The 25,280-nt window shown below is 52.3% G+C and overlaps 1 protein-coding gene across 1 annotated transcript; it reads right to left on the bottom strand.

Moving 5' to 3' along the window:
* Nucleotides 1-19,860: 19,860 nt before the first annotated feature.
* LOC139241611 (complement C1s subcomponent-like) lies at nucleotides 19,861-20,651 on the bottom strand (the record flags this gene model as incomplete). Its single annotated transcript, XM_070870064.1, has 1 exon — nucleotides 19,861-20,651. A coding segment is annotated over one exon (791 nt), but the record flags the coding sequence as incomplete, so codon positions are not given.
* Nucleotides 20,652-25,280: the final 4,629 nt, after the last annotated feature.

A 25,280-nucleotide genomic window follows, 5' to 3' on the forward strand; every position in this document is an offset into this window, starting at 1 on the left:
AGTGTTGTCCACCCAGCTACATGGAGACCAGAACTGTGCGCACAGTGCTCCCAGTGTCGTCCAACCCAGGTATATGGAGACCAGAACTGTGTGCACAATGCTCCCAGTGTGGTCTAACCCAGTAAATGGAGACCAGAACTGTGTGCATGGTGCTCCAAGTGTAGTCCAACCCAGGTATATGGAGACCAGAACTGTGTGCACAGTGCTCCCAGTGTGGTCCAACCCTGGTATATGGAGACCAGAACTGTGTGCACAGTGCTCCCAGTGTGGTCCAACCAAGGTATATGGAGACCAGATCTGTGTGCACAGTGCTCCCAGTGTGGTCCAACCCAGGTATATGGAGACCAGAACTGTGCGCACAGTGCTCCCAGTGTGGTCCAACCCAGGTATATGGAGACCAGAACTGTGTGCACAGTGCTCCCAGTGTGGTCTAACCCAGTAAATGGAGACCAGAACTGTGTGCATGGTGCTCCAAGTGTAGTCCAACCCAAGTATATGGAGACCAGAACTGTGTGCACAGTGCTCCCAGTGTGGTCCAACCAAGGTATATGGAGACCAGAACTGTGGACACAGTGCTCCCAGTGTGGTCCAACCAAGATATATGGAGGCCAGAACTGTGTGCACGGTGCTCCAAGTGTGGTACAACCAAGGTATATGGAGACCAGAACTGTGTGTACAATGCTCCCAGTGTGGTCCAACCAAGGTATATGGAGACCAGAACTGTGCACAGTGCTCCCAGTGTGGTCTAACAAATGTATATGGAGACCAGGACTTTGTGCACGGTGCTCCAAGTGTGGTCCAAACAAGGTATTGAGACCAGAACTGTGTGTACACTGCTCCCAGTGTGGTCTAACCAAGGTATATGGAGACCAGAACTGTGCACAGTGCTCCCAGTGTGGTCCAACCAAGGTATATGGAGACCAGAACTGTGTGCACAGTGCTCCAAGTGTGGTCCAACCCAGGTATATGGAGACTAGAACTGTGTGCACGGTGCTCCCAGTGTGGTCTAACCCAGGTATATGGAGACCAGAACTGTGTGCACAGTGCTCCAAGTGTGGTCCAACCCATGTATATGGAGACCAGAACTGTGTGCACAGTGCTCCCAGTGTGGTCCAACCCAGGTATATGGAGACCAGAACTGTGTGCACAGTGCTCCCAGTGTGGTCCAACCCAGGTATATGGAGACCAGAACTGTGTGCATGGTGCTCCCAGTGTGGTCCAACCCAGGTATATGGAGACCAGAACTGTGTGCACAGTGCTCCCAGTGTTGTCCACCCAGTTATATGGAGACCAGAACTGAGCACAGTGCTCCCAGTGTGGTCCAACCCAGGTATATTGAGACCTGAACTGTGTGCACAGTGCTCCAAGTGTGGTCTAACCCAGGTATATGGAGACCAGAACTGTGTGCACAGTGCTCCCAGTGTCATCTAACCCAGGTATATGGAGACCAGAACTGTGTGCATGGTGCTCCCAGTGTGGTCCAACCAAGGTATATGGAGACCAGAACTGTGTACATGGTGCTCCCAGTGTGATCCAACCAAGGTATCTGGAGACCAGAACTGTGTGCACAGTGCTCCCAGTGTGGTCCAACCCAGGTATATGGAGACCAGAACTGTGTGCACAGTGCTCCAAGTGTGGTCCAACCAAGGGATATAGAGACCAGAACTGTGTGCACAGTGCTCCCAGTGTGGTCCAACCCTGATATATGGAGACCAGAACTGTGTGCACAGTGCTCCCAGTGTGGTCCAACCAAGGTATATGGAGACCAGAACTGTGTGCACAGTGCTCCCAGTGTGGTCCAACCAGGTATATGGAGACCAGAACTGTGCGCACAGTGCTCCCAGTGTCGTCCAACCCAGGTATATGGAGACCAGAACTGTGTGCACAGTGCTCCCAGTGTGGTCTAACCCAGTAAATGGAGACCAGAACTGTGTAATGGTGCTCCAAGTGTAGTCCAACCCAGGTATATGGAGACCAGAACTGTGTGCACAGTGCTCCCAGTGTGGTCCAACCCTGGTATATGGAGACCAGAACTGTGTGCACAGTGCTCCCAGTGTGGTCCAACCAAGGTATATGGAGACCAGAACTGTGTGCACAGTGCTCCCAGTGTGGTCCAACCCAGGTATATGGAGACCAGAACTGTGCGCACAGTGCTCCCAGTGTGGTCCAACCCAGGTATATGGAGACCAGAACTGTGTGCACGGTGCTCCCATTGTGGCCCAACCAAGGTATATGGAGACCAGAACTGTGTGCACAGTGCTCCAAGTGTGGTCCAACCCAGGTTATGGAGACCAGAACTGTGTGCACGGTGCTCCAAGTGTGGTCTAACCAAGGTATATGGAGACCAGAACTGTGTGCACGGTGCTCCCAGTGTGGTCTAACCAAGGTATATGGAGACCAGAACTGTGTGCACAGTGCTCCCAGTGTGGTCTAACCCAGGTATATGGAGGCCAGAACTGTGTGCACGGTGCTCAAAGTGTGGTACAACCAAGGTATATGGAGACCAGAACTGTGTGTACAATGCTCCCAGTGTGGTCCAACCAAGGTATATGGAGACCAGAACTGTGCACAGTGCTCCCAGTGTGGTCTAACAAATGTATATGGAGACCAGAACTTTGTGCACGGTGCTCCAAGTGTGGTCCAAACAAGGTATTGAGACCGGAACTGTGTGTACACTGCTCCCAGTGTGGTCTAACCAAGGTATATGGAGACCAGAACTGTGCACAGTGCTCCCAGTGTGGTCCAACCAAGGTATATGGAGACCAGAACTGTGTGCACAGTGCTCCCAGTGTGGTCCAACCAAGGTATATGGAGACCAGAACTGTGTGCACAGTGCTCCCAGTGTGGTCCAACCCAGGAATATGGAGACCAGAACTGTGTGCATGGTGCTCCCAGTGTGGTCCAACCCAGGTATATGGAGACCAGAACTGTGTGCACAGTGCTCCCAGTGTTGTCCACCCAGCTACATGGAGACCAGAACTGTGCGCACAGTGCTCCCAGTGTCGTCCAACCCAGGTATATGGAGACCAGAACTGTGTGCACAATGCTCCCAGTGTGGTCTAACCCAGTAAATGGAGACCAGAACTGTGTGCATGGTGCTCCAAGTGTAGTCCAACCCAGGTATATGGAGACCAGAACTGTGTGCACAGTGCTCCCAGTGTGGTCCAACCCTGGTATATGGAGACCAGAACTGTGTGCACAGTGCTCCCAGTGTGGTCCAACCAAGGTATATGGAGACCAGATCTGTGTGCACAGTGCTCCCAGTGTGGTCCAACCCAGGTATATGGAGACCAGAACTGTGCGCACAGTGCTCCCAGTGTGGTCCAACCCAGGTATATGGAGACCAGAACTGTGTGCACAGTGCTCCCAGTGTGGTCTAACCCAGTAAATGGAGACCAGAACTGTGTGCATGGTGCTCCAAGTGTAGTCCAACCCAAGTATATGGAGACCAGAACTGTGTGCACAGTGCTCCCAGTGTGGTCCAACCAAGGTATATGGAGACCAGAACTGTGGACACAGTGCTCCCAGTGTGGTCCAACCAAGATATATGGAGGCCAGAACTGTGTGCACGGTGCTCCAAGTGTGGTACAACCAAGGTATATGGAGACCAGAACTGTGTGTACAATGCTCCCAGTGTGGTCCAACCAAGGTATATGGAGACCAGAACTGTGCACAGTGCTCCCAGTGTGGTCTAACAAATGTATATGGAGACCAGGACTTTGTGCACGGTGCTCCAAGTGTGGTCCAAACAAGGTATTGAGACCAGAACTGTGTGTACACTGCTCCCAGTGTGGTCTAACCAAGGTATATGGAGACCAGAACTGTGCACAGTGCTCCCAGTGTGGTCCAACCAAGGTATATGGAGACCAGAACTGTGTGCACAGTGCTCCAAGTGTGGTCCAACCCAGGTATATGGAGACTAGAACTGTGTGCACGGTGCTCCCAGTGTGGTCTAACCCAGGTATATGGAGACCAGAACTGTGTGCACAGTGCTCCAAGTGTGGTCCAACCCATGTATATGGAGACCAGAACTGTGTGCACAGTGCTCCCAGTGTGGTCCAACCCAGGTATATGGAGACCAGAACTGTGTGCACAGTGCTCCCAGTGTGGTCCAACCAAGGTATATGGAGACCAGAACTGTGTGCATGGTGCTCCCAGTGTGGTCCAACCCAGGTATATGGAGACCAGAACTGTGTGCACAGTGCTCCCAGTGTTGTCCACCCAGGTATATGGAGACCAGAACTGTGCACAGTGCTCCCAGTGTGGTCCAACTTAGGTATATGGAGACCAGAACTGTGTGCACAGTGCAGAACTGTGTGCACAGTGCTCCAAGTGTGGTCTAACCCAGGTATATGGAGACCAGAACTGTGTGCACAGTGCTCCCAGTGTCATCTAACCCAGGTATATGGAGACCAGAACTGTGTGCATGGTGCTCCCAGTGTGGTCCAACCAAGGTATATGGAGACCAGAACTGTGTACATGGTGCTCCCAGTGTGATCCAACCAAGGTATCTGGAGACCAGAACTGTGTGCACAGTGCTCCCAGTGTGGTCCAACCCAGGTATATGGAGACCAGAACTGTGTGCACAGTGCTCCAAGTGTGGTCCAACCAAGGTATATGGAGACCAGAACTGTGTGCACAGTGCTCCCAGTGTGGTCCAACCCTGATATATGGAGACCAGAACTGTGTGCACAGTGCTCCCAGTGTGGTCCAACCAAGGTATATGGAGACCAGAACTGTGTGCACAGTGCTCCCAGTGTGGTCCAACCAGGTATATGGAGACCAGAACTGTGCGCACAGTGCTCCCAGTGTCGTCCAACCCAGGTATATGGAGACCAGAACTGTGTGCACAGTGCTCCCAGTGTGGTCTAACCCAGTAAATGGAGACCAGAACTGTGTGCATGGTGCTCCAAGTGTAGTCCAACCCAGGTATATGGAGACCAGAACTGTGTGCACAGTGCTCCCAGTGTGGTCCAACCCTGGTATATGGAGACCAGAACTGTGTGCACAGTGCTCCCAGTGTGGTCCAACCAAGGTATATGGAGACCAGAACTGTGTGCACAGTGCTCCCAGTGTGGTCCAACCAAGGTATATGGAGACCAGAACTGTGCACAGTGCTCCCAGTGTGGTCTAACAAATGTATATGGAGACCAGGACTTTGTGCACGGTGCTCCAAGTGTGGTCCAAACAAGGTATTGAGACCAGAACTGTGTGTACACTGCTCCCAGTGTGGTCTAACCAAGGTATATGGAGACCAGAACTGTGCACAGTGCTCCCAGTGTGGTCCAACCAAGGTATATGGAGACCAGAACTGTGTGCACAGTGCTCCAAGTGTGGTCCAACCCAGGTATATGGAGACTAGAACTGTGTGCACGGTGCTCCCAGTGTGGTCTAACCCAGGTATATGGAGACCAGAACTGTGTGCACAGTGCTCCAAGTGTGGTCCAACCCATGTATATGGAGACCAGAACTGTGTGCACAGTGCTCCCAGTGTGGTCCAACCCAGGTATATGGAGACCAGAACTGTGTGCACAGTGCTCACAGTGTGGTCCAACCCAGGTATATGGAGACCAGAACTGTGTGCATGGTGCTCCCAGTGTGGTCCAACCCAGGTATATGGAGACCAGAACTGTGTGCACAGTGCTCCCAGTGTTGTCCACCCAGGTATATGGAGACCAGAACTGTGCACAGTGCTCCCAGTGTGGTCCAACTTAGGTATATGGAGACCAGAACTGTGTGCACAGTGCAGAACTGTGTGCACAGTGCTCCAAGTGTGGTCTAACCCAGGTATATGGAGACCAGAACTGTGTGCACAGTGCTCCAAGTGTGGTCTAACCCAGTTATATGGAGACCAGAACTGAGCACAGTGCTCCCAGTGTGGTCCAACCCAGGTATATTGAGACCTGAACTGTGTGCACAGTGCTCCAAGTGTGGTCTAACCCAGGTATATGGAGACCAGAACTGTGTGCACAGTGCTCCCAGTGTCATCTAACCCAGGTATATGGAGACCAGAACTGTGTGCATGGTGCTCCCAGTGTGGTCCAACCAAGGTATATGGAGACCAGAACTGTGTACATGGTGCTCCCAGTGTGATCCAACCAAGGTATCTGGAGACCAGAACTGTGTGCACAGTGCTCCCAGTGTGGTCCAACCCAGGTATATGGAGACCAGAACTGTGTGCACAGTGCTCCAAGTGTGGTCCAACCAAGGGATATAGAGACCAGAACTGTGTGCACAGTGCTCCCAGTGTGGTCCAACCCTGATATATGGAGACCAGAACTGTGTGCACAGTGCTCCCAGTGTGGTCCAACCAAGGTATATGGAGACCAGAACTGTGTGCACAGTGCTCCCAGTGTGGTCCAACCAGGTATATGGAGACCAGAACTGTGCGCACAGTGCTCCCAGTGTCGTCCAACCCAGGTATATGGAGACCAGAACTGTGTGCACAGTGCTCCCAGTGTGGTCTAACCCAGTAAATGGAGACCAGAACTGTGTAATGGTGCTCCAAGTGTAGTCCAACCCAGGTATATGGAGACCAGAACTGTGTGCACAGTGCTCCCAGTGTGGTCCAACCCTGGTATATGGAGACCAGAACTGTGTGCACAGTGCTCCCAGTGTGGTCCAACCAAGGTATATGGAGACCAGAACTGTGTGCACAGTGCTCCCAGTGTGGTCCAACCCAGGTATATGGAGACCAGAACTGTGCGCACAGTGCTCCCAGTGTGGTCCAACCCAGGTATATGGAGACCAGAACTGTGTGCACGGTGCTCCCATTGTGGCCCAACCAAGGTATATGGAGACCAGAACTGTGTGCACAGTGCTCCAAGTGTGGTCCAACCCAGGTTATGGAGACCAGAACTGTGTGCACGGTGCTCCAAGTGTGGTCTAACCAAGGTATATGGAGACCAGAACTGTGTGCACGGTGCTCCCAGTGTGGTCTAACCAAGGTATATGGAGACCAGAACTGTGTGCACAGTGCTCCCAGTGTGGTCTAACCCAGGTATATGGAGGCCAGAACTGTGTGCACGGTGCTCAAAGTGTGGTACAACCAAGGTATATGGAGACCAGAACTGTGTGTACAATGCTCCCAGTGTGGTCCAACCAAGGTATATGGAGACCAGAACTGTGCACAGTGCTCCCAGTGTGGTCTAACAAATGTATATGGAGACCAGAACTTTGTGCACGGTGCTCCAAGTGTGGTCCAAACAAGGTATTGAGACCGGAACTGTGTGTACACTGCTCCCAGTGTGGTCTAACCAAGGTATATGGAGACCAGAACTGTGCACAGTGCTCCCAGTGTGGTCCAACCAAGGTATATGGAGACCAGAACTGTGTGCACAGTGCTCCCAGTGTGGTCCAACCAAGGTATATGGAGACCAGAACTGTGTGCACAGTGCTCCCAGTGTGGTCCAACCCAGGAATATGGAGACCAGAACTGTGTGCATGGTGCTCCCAGTGTGGTCCAACCCAGGTATATGGAGACCAGAACTGTGTGCACAGTGCTCCCAGTGTTGTCCACCCAGCTACATGGAGACCAGAACTGTGCGCACAGTGCTCCCAGTGTCGTCCAACCCAGGTATATGGAGACCAGAACTGTGTGCACAATGCTCCCAGTGTGGTCTAACCCAGTAAATGGAGACCAGAACTGTGTGCATGGTGCTCCAAGTGTAGTCCAACCCAGGTATATGGAGACCAGAACTGTGTGCACAGTGCTCCCAGTGTGGTCCAACCCTGGTATATGGAGACCAGAACTGTGTGCACAGTGCTCCCAGTGTGGTCCAACCAAGGTATATGGAGACCAGATCTGTGTGCACAGTGCTCCCAGTGTGGTCCAACCCAGGTATATGGAGACCAGAACTGTGCGCACAGTGCTCCCAGTGTGGTCCAACCCAGGTATATGGAGACCAGAACTGTGTGCACAGTGCTCCCAGTGTGGTCTAACCCAGTAAATGGAGACCAGAACTGTGTGCATGGTGCTCCAAGTGTAGTCCAACCCAAGTATATGGAGACCAGAACTGTGTGCACAGTGCTCCCAGTGTGGTCCAACCAAGGTATATGGAGACCAGAACTGTGGACACAGTGCTCCCAGTGTGGTCCAACCAAGATATATGGAGGCCAGAACTGTGTGCACGGTGCTCCAAGTGTGGTACAACCAAGGTATATGGAGACCAGAACTGTGTGTACAATGCTCCCAGTGTGGTCCAACCAAGGTATATGGAGACCAGAACTGTGCACAGTGCTCCCAGTGTGGTCTAACAAATGTATATGGAGACCAGGACTTTGTGCACGGTGCTCCAAGTGTGGTCCAAACAAGGTATTGAGACCAGAACTGTGTGTACACTGCTCCCAGTGTGGTCTAACCAAGGTATATGGAGACCAGAACTGTGCACAGTGCTCCCAGTGTGGTCCAACCAAGGTATATGGAGACCAGAACTGTGTGCACAGTGCTCCAAGTGTGGTCCAACCCAGGTATATGGAGACTAGAACTGTGTGCACGGTGCTCCCAGTGTGGTCTAACCCAGGTATATGGAGACCAGAACTGTGTGCACAGTGCTCCAAGTGTGGTCCAACCCATGTATATGGAGACCAGAACTGTGTGCACAGTGCTCCCAGTGTGGTCCAACCCAGGTTTATGGAGACCAGAACTGTGTGCACAGTGCTCCCAGTGTGGTCCAACCCAGGTATATGGAGACCAGAACTGTGTGCATGGTGCTCCCAGTGTGGTCCAACCCAGGTATATGGAGACCAGAACTGTGTGCACAGTGCTCCCAGTGTTGTCCACCCAGGTATATGGAGACCAGAACTGTGCACAGTGCTCCCAGTGTGGTCCAACTTAGGTATATGGAGACCAGAACTGTGTGCACAGTGCAGAACTGTGTGCACAGTGCTCCAAGTGTGGTCTAACCCAGGTATATGGAGACCAGAACTGTGTGCACAGTGCTCCCAGTGTCATCTAACCCAGGTATATGGAGACCAGAACTGTGTGCATGGTGCTCCCAGTGTGGTCCAACCAAGGTATATGGAGACCAGAACTGTGTACATGGTGCTCCCAGTGTGATCCAACCAAGGTATCTGGAGACCAGAACTGTGTGCACAGTGCTCCCAGTGTGGTCCAACCCAGGTATATGGAGACCAGAACTGTGTGCACAGTGCTCCAAGTGTGGTCCAACCAAGGTATATGGAGACCAGAACTGTGTGCACAGTGCTCCCAGTGTGGTCCAACCCTGATATATGGAGACCAGAACTGTGTGCACAGTGCTCCCAGTGTGGTCCAACCAAGGTATATGGAGACCAGAACTGTGTGCACAGTGCTCCCAGTGTGGTCCAACCAGGTATATGGAGACCAGAACTGTGCGCACAGTGCTCCCAGTGTCGTCCAACCCAGGTATATGGAGACCAGAACTGTGTGCACAGTGCTCCCAGTGTGGTCTAACCCAGTAAATGGAGACCAGAACTGTGTGCATGGTGCTCCAAGTGTAGTCCAACCCAGGTATATGGAGACCAGAACTGTGTGCACAGTGCTCCCAGTGTGGTCCAACCCTGGTATATGGAGACCAGAACTGTGTGCACAGTGCTCCCAGTGTGGTCCAACCAAGGTATATGGAGACCAGAACTGTGTGCACAGTGCTCCCAGTGTGGTCCAACCCAGGTATATGGAGACCAGAACTGTGCGCACAGTGCTCCCAGTGTCGTCCAACCCAGGTATATGGAGACCAGAACTGTGTGCACAGTGCTCCCAGTGTGGTCTAACCCAGTAAATGGAGACCAGAACTGTGTGCATGGTGCTGCAAGTGTAGTCCAACCCAAGTATATGGTGACCAGAACTGTGTGCACAGTGCTCCCAGTGTGGTCCAACCAAGGTATATGGAGACCAGAACTGTGTGCATAGTGCTCCCAGTGTGGTCCAACCCAGGTATATGGAGACCAGAACTGTGCGCACAGTGCTCCCAGTGTGGTCCAACCAAAGATGAATACAGGTTTAGCTTAAATTCACGACGGTCCGAGATTGGAGTGAATGATTCCATTTTACGCGCTGTGTACGCCGTACACAGAGACACACACTCATTTTCTCTTCGGCTCCCCTCGAAACCTCCGACCACCGACTTGAAATCTTACTCGACATCTCAGAGTCGAGGAAGATTTGCTGTCGCATTAACAAGACTCCTCAGGTGATTGACGCGTCCAAGGCGGGACCCACATTCCCAGTCACAGGAGGGGCAGACGGAGGTTGGAGGGATGGGTGCGTGTGTGTGAGGAGGGGCCCTCGGTTTGCTGTGCGCTCCTTCCGCTGTCGAACCTTGGCTGCCTCGTGCTCCCGGCAAAGAAACTCGAGGTGTTCGTGCCTTCCCGGATTCTCATCCAGCAAACTCAGCGGCTTGGGACAGGCATTCCCAGCTGTCCGTGGGGAAGTCGCACTTTTTCATGGAGGCCTTGAGGTTGTCCTCATTCATCTAACTACCCCTGTAACCTCCTCCAGCCCGTACACCCCTCCCAATCTCTGTAACCTCCTCCAGCCCCTACACCCCTCCCTATCTCTGTAACCTCCTCCAGCCCCTACACCCCTCCCTATCTCTGTAACTTCGCCAGCCCCTACACCCCCTCCCTATCTCTGTAACCTCCTCCAGCCCATACACCCCTCCCTATCTCTGTAACCTCATTCAGCCCCTATACCCCCTCCCTGTCTCTGTAACCCCCTCCAGCCCCTATACCCCTCCCTATCTGTAACCCCCTCCAGCCCCTACACCGCTCCCTATCTCTGTAACCCCCTCCAGCCCCTACACCCCTCCCTATCTCTGTAACCTCCTCCAGCCCCTACACCCCTCCCTGTCTCTGTCACCCCCTCCAGCCCCTACACCCCTCCCTATCTCTGTAACCTCCAGCCCCTACACCCCTCCCTATCTCTGTAACCTCCTCCAGCCCCACAACACCCCTCCCTGTCTCTGTCACCCCCTCCAGCCCCTACACCCTTCCCTATCTCTGTAACCTCCAGCCCCTACGCCCCTCCCTATCTCTGTAACCCCTTCCAGCCCCTACACCCACTCCCTATCTCTGTAACCTCCTCCAGCCCATACACACCTCCCTATCTCTGTAACCCCCTCCAGCCCCACAACACCCCTCCCTATCTCTGTAACCTCCTCCAGCCCCTACACCCCTCCCTATCTCTGTAACCTCCTCCAGCCCCACAACACCCCCCGAGATGTCTGCGCTCCTCTAATTCTGCCCACCTGACCATCCCCTGATTATAATCGCTCCACCATCGGTGGCTGTGCCTTCTGATGCCTGGTGCCCCCAAGCTCTGGAACTCCCTCCTTAAACCTCTCCGCCTCGCTCTTTCTATGCTCCTGCTTTAAGATGCTCGCTCCTGTGCATTGGCTGTTAGTTACACAGTGATATGTGCTGAAATGAACGCGGTTGCATTTTTTCTGTCAAATACGCAGGAGACATGTGTGGATCATCAAGCCTCGATGACAAATTGTAAGTTGCATTATTAACGGAAGTGTTCGCAGGACACTTGGAAAAGCGTAATACAATCAAGCAGATTCACAATGGTTTTAAGAAAGTGAATTCATGTTCGACAAAATTGCTGGAGTTCTTTGAGGATGTAATGAACTGGGTGGATGAGGGGCAACCAGTAGATGTCATGTATCTGGATTTCCCAAAGGCAGTCAATACGGTGCCACAGAAAAGGTTACTACACAAGATAAAAGTTCACGGGTTAGGGGCTAATATATTAGCATGGATAGAGGATGGGCTAACGAACAGAAAACACAGAGTCGGGATAAATGGGTCATTCTCCGGTTGGCAATCAATATGTTGCCGCAGGGATCAGTGCTGGGAGCTCAACTATTTACAATCTATATTAATGACTGGTATGAAGGGACGGGTGTTCTATATTAATGACTTGGGCGAGTGTAATGGAGCCAAGTTTGCTGATGATACAAAGATAGAAACATAGAAACAGAGAAAATAGATGCAGGAGTAGGCCATTCAGCCCTTCTAGCCTGCACCACCATTCAATGAGTTCCTGGCTGAACATGCAACTTCAGTACCCCATTCCTGCTTTCTCGCCATACCCCTTGATCCCCCGAGTAGTAAGGACTACATCTAACTCCTTTTTGAATATATTTAGTGAATTGGCGTCAACAACTCTCTGCGGCAGGGAATTCCGCAGGTTCACCACTCTCTGGGTGAAGAAGTTTCTCCTCATCTCGGTCCTAAATGGCTTACCCCTTTTCCTTAGACTGTGTCCCCTGGTTCTGGAATTCCCCAACATCGGGAACATTCTTCCTGCATCTAACCTGCCTGAACCCGTCAGAATTTTAAATATTTCTATGAGGTCCCCTCTCATTCTTCCAAACTCCAGTGAATACAGGCCCAGTTGATCCAGTCTTTCTTGAAATGTCAGTCCTGCCATCCCGGGAATCAGTCTGGTGAATCTTCGCTGCACTCCCTCAATAGCAAGAATGTCCTTCCTCAGGTTAGGAGACCAAAACTGTACACAATATTCCAGGTGTGGCCTCACCAAGGCCCTGTACAACTGTAGCAACACTGCCCTGCCCCTGTATTCAATTCCCCTCGCTACGAAGGCCAACATGCCATTTGCTTTCTTAACCGCCTGCTGTACCTACATGCCAACCTTCAATGACTGATGTACCATGACACCCAGGTCTCGTTGCACCTCCCCTTTTCCTAATCTGTCACCATTCAGATAATAGTCTGTCTCTCTGTTTTTACCACCAAAGTGGATAACCTCACATTTATCCACATTATACTGCATCTGCCATGCATTTGCCCACTCACCGAACCTGTCCAAGTCCCATCCAAGATGGGAGGGAAAACAAGTTGTGAGGAGGACACAAAAAAAAACTGCAAAGGGATATCTGACAGGCAAAGTGAGTGGTTAAAAATTTGGCAAATGGGGTAAAGTGGGAAAATGTGAGGTTATCCACATTGGTCAGGAGAATAAAAAGGAAATTATTTAAATTGGAAGCGATTACAATATTCAGGGGTACAGAGGGACCTAGGGGTCATGGTACAGGAAACACAAAAGGTTAGTCTGCAGGTACAGCAAGTGATCAGGAAGGCCAATGGTATCTTGGCCTTTATTGCAAAGGAGATGGAGTATAAAAGCAGGGAAGTCTTGCTCCAGTTATACAGGGTATTGGTGAGGCCACACCTGGAGTACTGCGTGCACAGTTCTGGTCTCCGTATTTACGAAAGGACGTACTTTGCTTTGGAGGCAGTTCAGAGAAGGTTCACTCGGTTGATTCCGGGCATGAGGGGGTTGACTTATGAGGAAAGGTTGAGTAGGTTGTGCCTCTACTCATTGGAATTCAGAAGAATGAGAGGTGATCTTATGGAAACGTATCAGATTATGAGGGGGGCTCGACAAGGTGGATGCAGAGAGGATGTTCCCACTGATGGGGGAGACTAGAACTAGGGGACATGGTCTTAGAATAAGGGGCCGCCCATTTAAAACTGAGATGAGGAGGAATTTCTTCTCTCAGAGGCTTGTAAATCTGTGGAATTCGCTGCCTCACAGAGCTGTGGAAGCCGGGAAATTGGATATATTTAAGGCGGAGATAGACAGATTTTTGAACAATCGGGACCTGGGTGACCTTGTACACCAGTCATCGAAAGCCAACACGCAGGCGTAGCAAGTAGTGAGGGAGGCCAATGGTATGTTGGCCTTCATTGCGAGAGGCTTTGAGTACAGGAGCAAGGAGGTCTTACTCCAGTTACACAGGGCCGTGGTGAGACCGCACCTGGAGTATTGTGAGCAGTTCTGGTCTCCTTACCTAAGGAAGGATACACTTGCCACAGAGGGAGTGCAGCGAAGGTTCACCAGACTGATTCCTGGGATGGCAGGACTGTGGTACGAGGAGAGATTGGGTCGACTGGGCCTGTATTCACTGGAGTTTAGAAGAATGAGAGGGGATCTCATTGAAAGGGATAACATTCTGACGGGGTTGGACAGACTGGATATGGGGAGGGTGTTTCCCGGGGCTTGGGAAGTCCAGAACAAGGGATCACAGTCTCAGGATACGGGGCAGGAAATTTAGGAGCGAGATGAGGAGAAATGTTTTCACTCAGAGGGTGGTGAACCTGTGGAATTCTCTACCACAGGAGGCTGTGGGGGCCAAGTCACTGAATATATTTAATAGGGAGATAGATAGGTTTCTAGACACAAAAGGCATCAAGGGGTCTGGGGACAAAGCGGGAATATGGTGTTGGGATAGAGGATCAGCCCATGATCATATCGAATGGCGGTGCAGGCCCGAGGGGCCGAATGGCTTACTCCTTCTCCGATTGCTTCGGTTCTCAGTGGGCGCTCCCTCAGTCCTGCCCCTCCGACAGTGCGGCACTCCCTCAGTCCTGCCGCTCCGACAGTGCGGCACTCCCTCAGTACTGCCCCTCCGACAGTGCGGCACTCCCTCAGTACTGCCCCTCCGACAATGCGGCGCTCCCTCAGTACTGCCCCTCCGACAGTGCGGCACTCCCTCAGTACTGCCCCTCCGACAGTGCAGCGCTCCCTCAGTACTGCCCCTCCGACAGTGCGGCACTCCCTCAGTACTGCCCCTCCGACAGTGCGGCACTCCCTCAGTACTGCCCCTCCGACAGTGCGGCACTCCCTTAGTACTGTCCCTCCAACAGTGCGGCACTCCCTCAGTACTGTCCCTCCTACAGTGCGGCACTCCCTCAGTACTGCCCATCCGACAGCGCAGAACGACGCTCCCTCAGTACTGCCCCTCCGACAGTGCAGCACTCCCTCAGTACTGCCCCTCCGACAGTGCGGTGCTCCCTCAGTACTGCCCCTGCGATAGTGCAGCACTCCCTCAGTACTGCCCCTCCGACAGTGCGGCGCTCCCACAGTACTGCCCCTCCGACAGTGCGGCACTCCCTCAGTACTGCCCCTCCGACAGCGCAGAACGACGCTCCCTCAGTACTGCCCCTCCGACAGTGCAGCACTCCCTCAGTACTGCCACTCCGACAGTGCAGTGCTCCCTCAATACTGCTCCTCCGACAGCGCAGAACGACGCTCCCTCAGTACTGCCCCTCCGACAGTGCTGTGCTCCCTCAGTACTGCCTCTCCGACAGTGCAGCACTCCCTCAGTACTGCCCCTCCGACAGTGCGGTGCTCCCTCAGTACTGCCCCTCCGACAGTGCAGCACTCCCTCAGTACTGCCACTCCGACAGTGCAGTGCTCCCTCAATACTGCCCCTCCGATAGCGCAGAACGACGCTCCCTCAGTACTGCCCCTCCGACAGTGCGGTGCTCCCTCAGTACTGCCCCTCCGACAGTGCAGCACTCCCTCAGTACTGCCCCTCCGACAGTGCGGCGCTCCCTCAGTACTGCCCCTCCCACAGTGCAGCACTCCCTCAGTACTGCCCCTCCGACAGTGCGGTCCTCCCTCAGTACTGCCCCTCCGACAGTGCAGTACGGCGCTCCCTCAGCACTGGCCCTCTGACAATGTGGCGGAGTTCCCTCAGCCCTGGCAGCGTGAGTTTCTCTTTGGGAGTATACACGGTTCGAGTCTCCAGGTGTGGAACGAGGTCTGACAAGATCCTGTGTTCAGAGCCGTCTTGCACATGTGTGTATGTGTGTGAGTGCGATGTCGTCGAAAACATATCACAGTTGGCGACGATATCTCCGCAGGATCCTGCAAATCCCCTGGGAGGACAGACGCACCAACGTTAGCGTCCTCGACCAGGCCCAACATCCCCAGCATCGAAGCACTGACCACACTCGACCAGCTCCGCTGGGCAGGGCCACATTGTCCGCATGCCCCCCAGACACGAGACTCCCCAAAGCAAGCGCTCGACTCGGAACTCCTTCACGGGCAAACGGGCCAAAGGTGGGCAGAGGAAACGTTACAAGGGACACTCCCATCCCTGATACAGTGCAACATCGCCTCCGACACCTGTGAGTCCCTGGCCCAAAGACCAGTCCGCCCTCTAGTGGAGGGAGTGCATCCGGGAGGGGGCTGAGCACCTCGAGTCTCGTCGCCGAGAGCGTGCAGAAACATGCACCCATGTTTACTGAACAACAATTCAACTCAGATTGACCTGAGCGCGTGTTTGCTAAACAGCAACTCAACACTAATTGACCTAAGCCCGTGTTTGCTTAACAGCAATTAAACTCTGATTGACCTGAGCCTGTGTTTCCTTAACAGCAATTCAACACTAATTGACCTAAGCCCGTGTTTGCTTAACAGCAATTAAACTCTGATTGACCTGCGTCTGTGTTTGCATAACAGCAATTAAACTCTGATTGACTTAAGCCCGTGTTTGCTCAACAGCAATTAAACTCGGATTGATCTAAGCCCGTGTTTGCTTAACAGCAATTAAACTCTGATTGACCTGAGCCTGTGTTTCCTTAACAGCAATTAAACTCTGATGGACCTGCGTCCGTGTTTCCTTAACAGCAATTAAACTCTGATTGACCTGCGCTTGTGTTTGCACAACAGCAATTAAACTCTGATTGACTTAAGCCCATGTTTTCTTAACAGCAATTAAACTCTGATTGATCTAAGCCTGTGGTTTCTTAACAGCAATTAAACTCTGATTGACCTAAGCCCGTGTTTCCGTAACAGCAATTAAACTCTGATTGACCTAAGCCCGTGTTTGCTGAACAGCAATTAAACTCTGATTGACTTCAGCCCGTTTTTCCTTAACAGCAATTAAACTCTGATGGGTCTGCGCTCGTGTTTGCGTAATAGCAATTAAACTCTGACTGACCTGAGTCACTGTTTGCTTAACAGCAATTAAACTCTGATTGACCGAAACCCTTGTTTGATTAACAGCAATTAAACACTAATTGACCTAAGCCCGTGTTTGCTTAACAGCAATTAAACTCTGATTGACCTGAGCCCTTGTTTGATTAACAGCAATTAAACACGAATTGACCTAAGCCCGTGTTTGCTTAACAGCAATTAAACTTTGATTGACCTAAGCCCGTGTTTGCTTAACAGCAATTAAACTCTGATTGACATAAGCCTGTATTTCCTTAACAGCAATTAAACTCTGATTGACCTAAGCCCGTGTTTGCTTAACAGCAATTAAACACTAATTGACCTAAGCCCGTGTTTGATTATCAGCAATTAAACACTAATTGACCTAAGCCCGTGTTTGCTTCACAGCAATTAAACTTTGATTGACCTAAGCCCGTGTTTGCTTAACAGCAATTAAACTCTGATTGACATAAGCCTGTATTTCCTTAACAGCAATTAAACTCTGATTGACCTAAGCCCGTGTTTGCTTAACAGCAATTAAACACTAATTGACCTAAGCTCGTGTTTGATTATCAGCAATTAAACACTAATTGACCTAAGCCCGTGTTTGCTTAACAGCAATTAAACTCTGAGTGACCTAAGCCCATGTTTGCTTAACAGCAATTAAACTCTGATTGATCTGCGCCCGTGTTCGCGTAACAGAAATGAAACTCTGATTGACCTAAGCCCGTGTTTGCTTCACAGCAATTAAACTCTGATTGACCTAAGCACGTGTTTGCTTAACAGCAATTAAACACTAATTGACCTAAGCCCGTGTTTGATTAACAGGAATTAAACTCTGATTGACCTGCGCCCGTGTTTGCTTAACAGCAATTAAACTCTGATTGACCTGCGCCTGTGTTCGCGTAACAGAAATGAAACTCTGATTGACCTAAGCCTGTGTTTGCTTAACAGCAATTAAACTCTGATTGACCTAAGCCAGTGTTTGCTTAACAGCAATTAAACTCTGATTGACCTAAGCCCATGTGTGCTTAACAGCAATTAAACTCTGATTGACCTGCGCCCGTGTTCGCGTAACAGAAATGAAACTCTGATTGACCTAAGCCCGTGTTTGCTTAACAGCAATTAAACTCTGATTGACCTAAGCCCGTGTTTGCTTAACAGCAATTAAACTCTGATTGACCTAAGCCCGTGTTTGCTTAACAGCAATTAAACTCTGATTGACCTAAGCCCTTGTTTGATTAACAGCAATTAAACCCTAATTGACCTAAGCCTGTGTTTGCTTAACAGCAATTAAACTCTGATTGACCTAAGCCCTTGTTTGCTTAACAGCAATTAAACTTTGATTGACCTGAGCCCGTGTTTGCTTAACAGCAATTAAACTCTGATTGACCTAAGCCTGTGTTTCCTGAACAGCAATTAAACTCTGATTGACCTGAGTCACTGTTTGCTTAACAGCAATTAAACTCTGATTGACCTAAGCCTGTGTTTCCTGAACAGCAATTAAACTCTGATTGACCTGAGTCACTGTTTGCTTAACAGCAATTAAACACTAATTGACCTAAGCCCGTGTTTGCTTAACAGCAATTAAACTCAGATTGACCTGCGCCCGTGTTTGCGTAACAGCAATTAAACTCTGACCTGCGCACGTGTTTGCGTGACAGCAATTAAACTCGGATGGACCTGCACTCGCAAGTTAAACAGCAAACCCACTGGTTCTGTGGTTTAGTTCCGCTCCAGCGGGGAGCTTGTCGGCTGTGAGGTGGAGCACGGCTGCGAGGGAAGATTGAGAAGAGGGTTGGGAGCGATGACGCGGCCCTGTTTGACCCCGGTCCGGACGTGGATTGGGTCCGTGATGGATCCGTCAGTAAGGACCACGCCCTGCTTGTCGTCGTGGAGCAAGCGAAGGATGTTGACAAACTGTTGGGGGGTATCCGAAACAGAGGAGGACGTTCCTTCGACCCTCGCGGCTGACAGTGTCAAGGAATAACAAGACTATAGGTGCGGACAGAATCCCTGCTGAGGCTTTAAAGTATGGCGGAGAGGCGCTGTTGGGCGTGGATGCATGACCTCATCTCTCTCATCTGGACCTGTACCCGTGTTTGCTTAACAGCAATTAAACTCTGATTGACCGAAGCCCGTGTTTGCTTAACAGCAATTAAACTCTGATTAACCTGCGCCCCTGTTTGCGTGACAGCAATTAAACTCTGATTGACCTGCGCCCGTGTTTGCCTGACAGCAATTAAACTCTGATTGACCTGCGCCCGTGTTTGCGTGACAGCAATGAAACTCTGATTGACCTAAGCCCCTGTTTGCGTGACAGCAATTAAACTCTGATTGACCTGCGCCCGTGTTTGCGTGACAGCAATTAAACTCTGATTGACCTAAGCCCCTGTTTGCGTGACAGCAGTTAAACTCCGATTGACCTCCGCCCCTGTTTGCGTGACAGCAATTAAACTCTGATTGACCTGCGCCGCTGTTTGCGTGACAGCAATTAAACTCTGATTGACCTGCGCCCGTGTTTGCGTGACAGCAATTAAACTCTGATTGGCCTGCGCCCATGTTTGCGTGACAGCAATTAAACTCTGATTGGCCTGCGCCCGTGTTTGCGTGACAGCAATTAAACTCTGATTGACCTGCGCCCCTGTTTGCGTGACAGCAATTAAACTCTGATTGACCTGCGTCTCTGTTTGCGTGACAGCAATTAAACTCTGATTGACCTACGCCCGTGTTTGCGTGACAGCAATTAAACTCTGATTGACCTGCGCCCGTGTTTACTTAACAATTAAACTCTAGTTCACCTGATCCCGAGTTTACTTAACAGCAATTAAACACTATTTGACAGAAGCCCGTGTTGGCTCAACAGCAATTAACCTCTGATTGACCTGTGCCCGTGGTTACTGAGCAGCGACTGCTAATTGTTTGTCCAATAAAGGCATCGGGTGACTAGGTCACCTGACAAGTTCCTGTGTCCAGAGCCATGTTGGAAGTGTGTGTGTGTGTGTGTGTGTGTCTGTGATGTCGCAGAGAATATATCACATTTGGCGACGAGGAACGGGACAACTGCAAGGCCCACGGAATGACATTTTATTGCAGGAGTAACAACACCGCCATGTATCGAGCCGCCGTTACGCGCGTGTCTCCTCATCCTCCCAGCTCCCGTGTTCCCGCATGGTCTTCACAATCCAGGCCAGGTACCGGCCCACGTGGGTGTACACCCCGTAGCTGCCGCACTGCTGGGGCCCGAAGGACACGATGCCCCTCACCACGTGGCGGCTGGGGTGGCGGAGGTCCCGCAAGACGAAGGGCCCCCCGCTGTCACCCTGGCAGGAGTCGGTGCCTGGCTGACCGGCGCAGACCATGTTGTCCGTGAACCTTGGCCTCTTTCCCCGGTAGTCCAGGCCTCTGCACTTGTCCATGCCCACCACGGGCACCTCGGCGTACTGCAGGAAGATGGGCCGGTCGCGCACCTCTGTCTTGCCCCACCCGGTGATGTAGCCCAGTCTCCCCGCCCGCAGCGGGCTGGTTTCACCGGCGGCGGGCAGGCAGACAGGAGACAGGTTGGCGCCCAGCTTGGCCCTCGCCCGCAACTTGACCAACGCCACATCGTGCTCGAAGTAGGGCTCGCTGCCGTCGGCCTGTGGCCTGTAGCTCGGGTGCAGGAAGGCGTCCTCCACGGGCAAGGCCTTCTCCGGCGACAGGCCCTGCAAGTTGATGATGCCGCCGTGAACCGTGGTTTGCCGCGAGACGTCGAAGAGGTGGGCCGCCGTCAGGATCCAGCCGTCGGACACCAGCGCCCCTCCGCCCACCTTCCCGTCGTACGTACGCAGCCGCACCTGCCAGGGAAAGTACCCCAGCCGCGCCGGCTTGCCGCCGAAGACACGCCCCGTGTCGTCGGAGATGGCCGTGCGCCCGCACACTGCGGAAAAGGCGGAAAAGTCAACAACAACTTCGTATTTGCACAGTGCCCGCAATGTCCCCAGGCGTCCCCCACGGGAATGTTAGGTGGTTAACAAAAAATAACACAACGGCTGGTGAGCGGCTGATCAATACGGCGTCGCCAAACTAGCCAGCCGTTCCACGGGTCAATTCAACTCTAATTGACCTGTGCCCGTGTTTAATTAACAGCAATTAAACTCTAATTGACCTGCACCCGTGTTTGCGTAACAGCAATTAAACTCTGATTGACCTACACCCATGTTTGTGTAACAGCAATTAAACTCTGATTGACCTACACCCATGTTTGTGTAACAGCAATTAAACTCTGATTGACTTGCGTCCGTGCTTATGAACAGCAATTAAACTCCGATTGACCTGCGCTCGTGTTTGCGTGACAGCAATTAAACTCTGATTGACCTACGCGCGTGTTTGCGTGACAGCAATTAAACTCTGATTGACCTACACCCATGTTTGTGTAACAGCAATTAAACTCTGATTGACCTGCGCCCGTGCTTACTGAACAGCAATTAAACTCCGATTGACCTGCGCCCGTGTTTGCGTAACAGCAATTAAACTCTGATTGACCTGCGCCCGTGTTTGCGTAACAGCAATTAAACTTTGATTGACCTGCACCCGTGTTTGCGTAACAGCAATTAAACTCTGATGGACCGCAGCCCTTGTTTGCTTAACAGCAATTAAACACTGATTGACCCGCGCCCGTGTTTACTTAACAGAAATTCAACTCTGATTGACCTGTGCCCGTGTTTACTGAACAGCACTTAATCTCTGATTGACCTCAGCCCATGTTTACTTAACAGCAATTAATCTCTGCTTTACCCGCGCCAGTGTTTACTGAACAGCAATTAAACTCTGAGTGACCTCAGCCCATGTTTACTTAACAACAACAAAAATTTGTATTTTTTTGCGCCTTATCATTGTGAAACATCCCAAGGTTCTTCACAGGAATGCCTTTGGACAAAAAATTGTCACTGAGCCACCGAGGGCTCTATTAGGACTGGTCAAAGTGGTGGATTTTAAGGAGCGCCTCGAAGGAGGAGAACATAAGAACATAAGAATTAGGAACAGGAGGAGGCCATCTAGCCCCTCGAGCCTGCTCCGCCATTCAACAAGATCATGGCTGATCTGGCCGTGGACTCAGCTCCACTTACCCGCCCGCTCCCCGTAACCCTTAATTCCCTTACTGGTTAAACATCTATCTATCTGTGACTTGAACACATTCAATGAGCTCGGCCTCAACTGCTTCCTTGGGCAGAGAATTCCACAGATTCACAACCCTCTGGGAGAAGAAATTCCTTCTCAATTCGGTTTTAAATGGGCTCCCCCGTATTTTGAGGCTGTGCCCCCTAGTTCTAGTCTCCCCAACCAGTGGAAACAACCTCTCTGCCTCTATCTTGTCTATCCCTTTCATTATTTTAAATGTTTCTACAAGATCACCCCTCATCCTTCTGAACACCAACGGGTAAAGACCCAGTCTACTCAATCTATCATCATAAGGTAACCCCCTCATCTCCGGAATCAGCCTCATGAATCGTCTCTGTACCCCCTCCAAAGCTAGTATATCCTTCCTTAAGTAAGGTGACCGAAGTTGCACGCAGTACTCCAGGTGCGGCCTCACCAATACCCTGTACAGTTACAGCAGGACCTCCCTGCTTTTGTACTCCATCCCTCTCGCAATGAGGACCAACATTCCATTCGCCTTCCTGATTACCTGCTGCACCTGCAAACTAACTTTTTGGGAATACCAAAAAGAGTTTCATGCACAAGGACCCCCAGGTCCCTCTGCACCGCAGCATGTTGTAATTTCTTCCCATTCAAATAATATTCCCTTTTACTGTTTTTTTTCCCCAAGGTGGATGACCTCACATTTTCCGACATTGTATTCCATCTGCCAAACCTTAGCCCATTCACTTAACCTATCTAATTCTCTTTGCAGCCTCTCTGTGTCCTCTACACAACCCGCTTTCCCACTAATCTTTGTGTCATCTGCACATTTTGTTACACTACACTCTGTCCCCACTTCCAGGTCATCTATGTATATTGTAAACAGTTTGGTCCCAGCACCGATCCCTGTGGCACAGCACTAACCATCGATTTCCAACCCGAAAAGGACCCATTTATCCAGACTCTCTGCTTCCTGTCTGCCAACCAGTTCTCTATCCACGTCAGTACATTACCCCCAATACCATGTGCTTTAATTTTGCACACCAATCTCTTGTGTGGGACTTTGTCAAAAATCTTTTGAAAGTCGAAATACACCACATCCACTGGTTCTCCCTTGTCCACTCTACCAGTTACATCCTCAAAAAATTCTAGAAGATTTGTCAAGCATGATTTCCCTTTCAGAAATCCATGCTGACTTGCACCGATCCTGTCACTGCTTTCCAAATGTGCTGCTATTTCATCTTTAATAATCGATTCCAACATTTTCCCCACTACTGATGTCAGGCTAACCGGTCTATAATTACCCGTTTTCTCTCTCCCTCCTTTTTTAAAAAGTGGTGTTACATTAGCTACCCTCCAGTCCATAGGAACTGATCCAGAGTCGATAGACTGTTGGAAAATGATCACCAATGCATCCACTATTTCTAGGGCCACTTCCTTCAGTACTCTGGGATGCAGACTATCAGGCCCCGGGGATTTATCAGCCTTCAATCTCATCAATTTCCCTAACACATTTTCCCGCCGAATAAGGATTTCCTTCAGTTCCTCTTTCTCACTAGACCCTCGGTCCCCTCGTATTTCTGGAAGGTTATTTTTGTCTTCCTTCCTGAAGACAGAACCAAAGTATTTGTTCAACTGACACTCCCCTTGTCCCGCCCACTGTCACTCCCCTTGTCCCGCCCACTGACACTCCCCTTGTCCCACCCACTGCCACGCCCCCTTGTCCCACCCACTGACACTCCCCTTGTCCCACCCACTGACACTCCCCTTGTCCCGCCCACTGACACTCCCCTTGTCCCGCCCACTGACACTCCCCTTGTCCCACCCACTGCCACGCCCCCTTGTCCCGCCTACTGCCACGCCCCCTTGTCCCGCCTACTGCCACGCCCCTTGCCACGCCCACTGCCACGCCCACTGTCCCGCCCACTGCCACTCCCCTTGTCCCGCCCACTGCCACGCCCCTTGTCCCGCCCACTGACACTCCCCTTGTCCCGCACACTGACACTCCCCTTGTCCCGCCCACTGACACTCCCCTTGTCCCGCCCACTGCCACGCCCCTTGTCGCGCCCCTAATCCCGCCCACTGCCACGCCCCTTGTCACGCCCCTAGTCCCGCCCACTGCCACGCCCACTTGTCCCGCCCACTGCCACGCCCCCTGTTCCGCCCACTGCCATGCCTACTTGTCCCGCCCACTGCCACGCCTCTTTGTCGCGCCCCTAGTCCCGCCCACTGACACTCCCCTTGTCCCGCCCACTGACACTCCCCTTGTCCCGCCTACTGCCACGCCCCCTTGTCCCGCCTACTGCCACGCCCTCTTGACGCCCACTGACACTCCCCTTGTCCCGCCCGCTGCCACGCCCCTTGTCCCGCCCACTGCCACTCCCCTTGTCCCGCCCACTGCCACGCCCCTTGTCATGCCCCCTTGTCCCGCCCACTGCCACGCCCCCTGTTCCGCCCACTGCCACGCCGCCTTGTCCCGCCCACTGCCACTCCCCTTGTCCCGCCCACTGACACTCCCCTTGTCCCGCCCCTTGTCCCGCCCACTGACACACCCCTTGTCACGCCCCCTTGTCCCGCCCACTGCCACGCCCCCTGTTCCGCCCACTGCCACGCCTCCTTGTCCTGCCCACTGCCACGCCCCTTGTCCCGCCCACTGTCCCGCCCACTGCCACGCCCCTTGTCACGCCCCCTTGTCCCGCCCACTGACACTCCCCTTGTCCCGCCCACTGACACTCCCCTTGTCCCACCCACTGACCTTCCCCTTGTCCCGCCTACTGCCACGCCCCCTTGTCCCGCCTACTGCCACGCCCTCTTGACGCCCACTGACACTCCCCTTGTCCCGCCTACTGCCACGCCCCCTTGTCCCGCCCACTGCCACGCCCCTTGACCCGCCCACTGCCACTCCCCTTGTCCCGCCACTGCCACGCCGACAGTGCGGCGCTCCCTCAGTACTGCCCCTCCGACAGTGCAGCACTCCCTCAGTACTGCCCCTCCGACAGTGCGGCACTCCCTCAGTACTGCCCCTCCGATAGCGCAGTGCGGTGCTCCCTCAGTACTGCACCTCCGACAGTGCGGCACTCCCTCAGTACTGCCCCTCAGACAGTGCGGCACTCCCTCAGTACTGTCCCTCAGACAGTGTGGCACTCCCTCAGTACTGTCCCTACGACAGTGCGGCACTCCCTCAGTATTGCCCCTCCAACAGTGCGGCACTCCCTCAGTACTGCACCTCCGACAGTGCGGCTCTCCCTCAGTACTGCCCCTCCGACAGTGCGGCACTCCCTCAGTACTGCCCCTCCGACAGTCCCTGGGCCCCACGCTCTGGAACTCCCTCCTTAAACCTCTCGAATTCTCCCTCCTCCTTTAAGACGCTCCGTAAAACCCACCTCTTTAAACAAGCTTTTGGTCACCTGCCCGAATTTCTCCTGCT

The sequence above is a fragment of the Pristiophorus japonicus genome, unplaced genomic scaffold (assembly GCF_044704955.1).
Source record: "Pristiophorus japonicus isolate sPriJap1 unplaced genomic scaffold, sPriJap1.hap1 HAP1_SCAFFOLD_1119, whole genome shotgun sequence".
NCBI classification, from domain to species: domain Eukaryota; kingdom Metazoa; phylum Chordata; class Chondrichthyes; family Pristiophoridae; genus Pristiophorus; species Pristiophorus japonicus.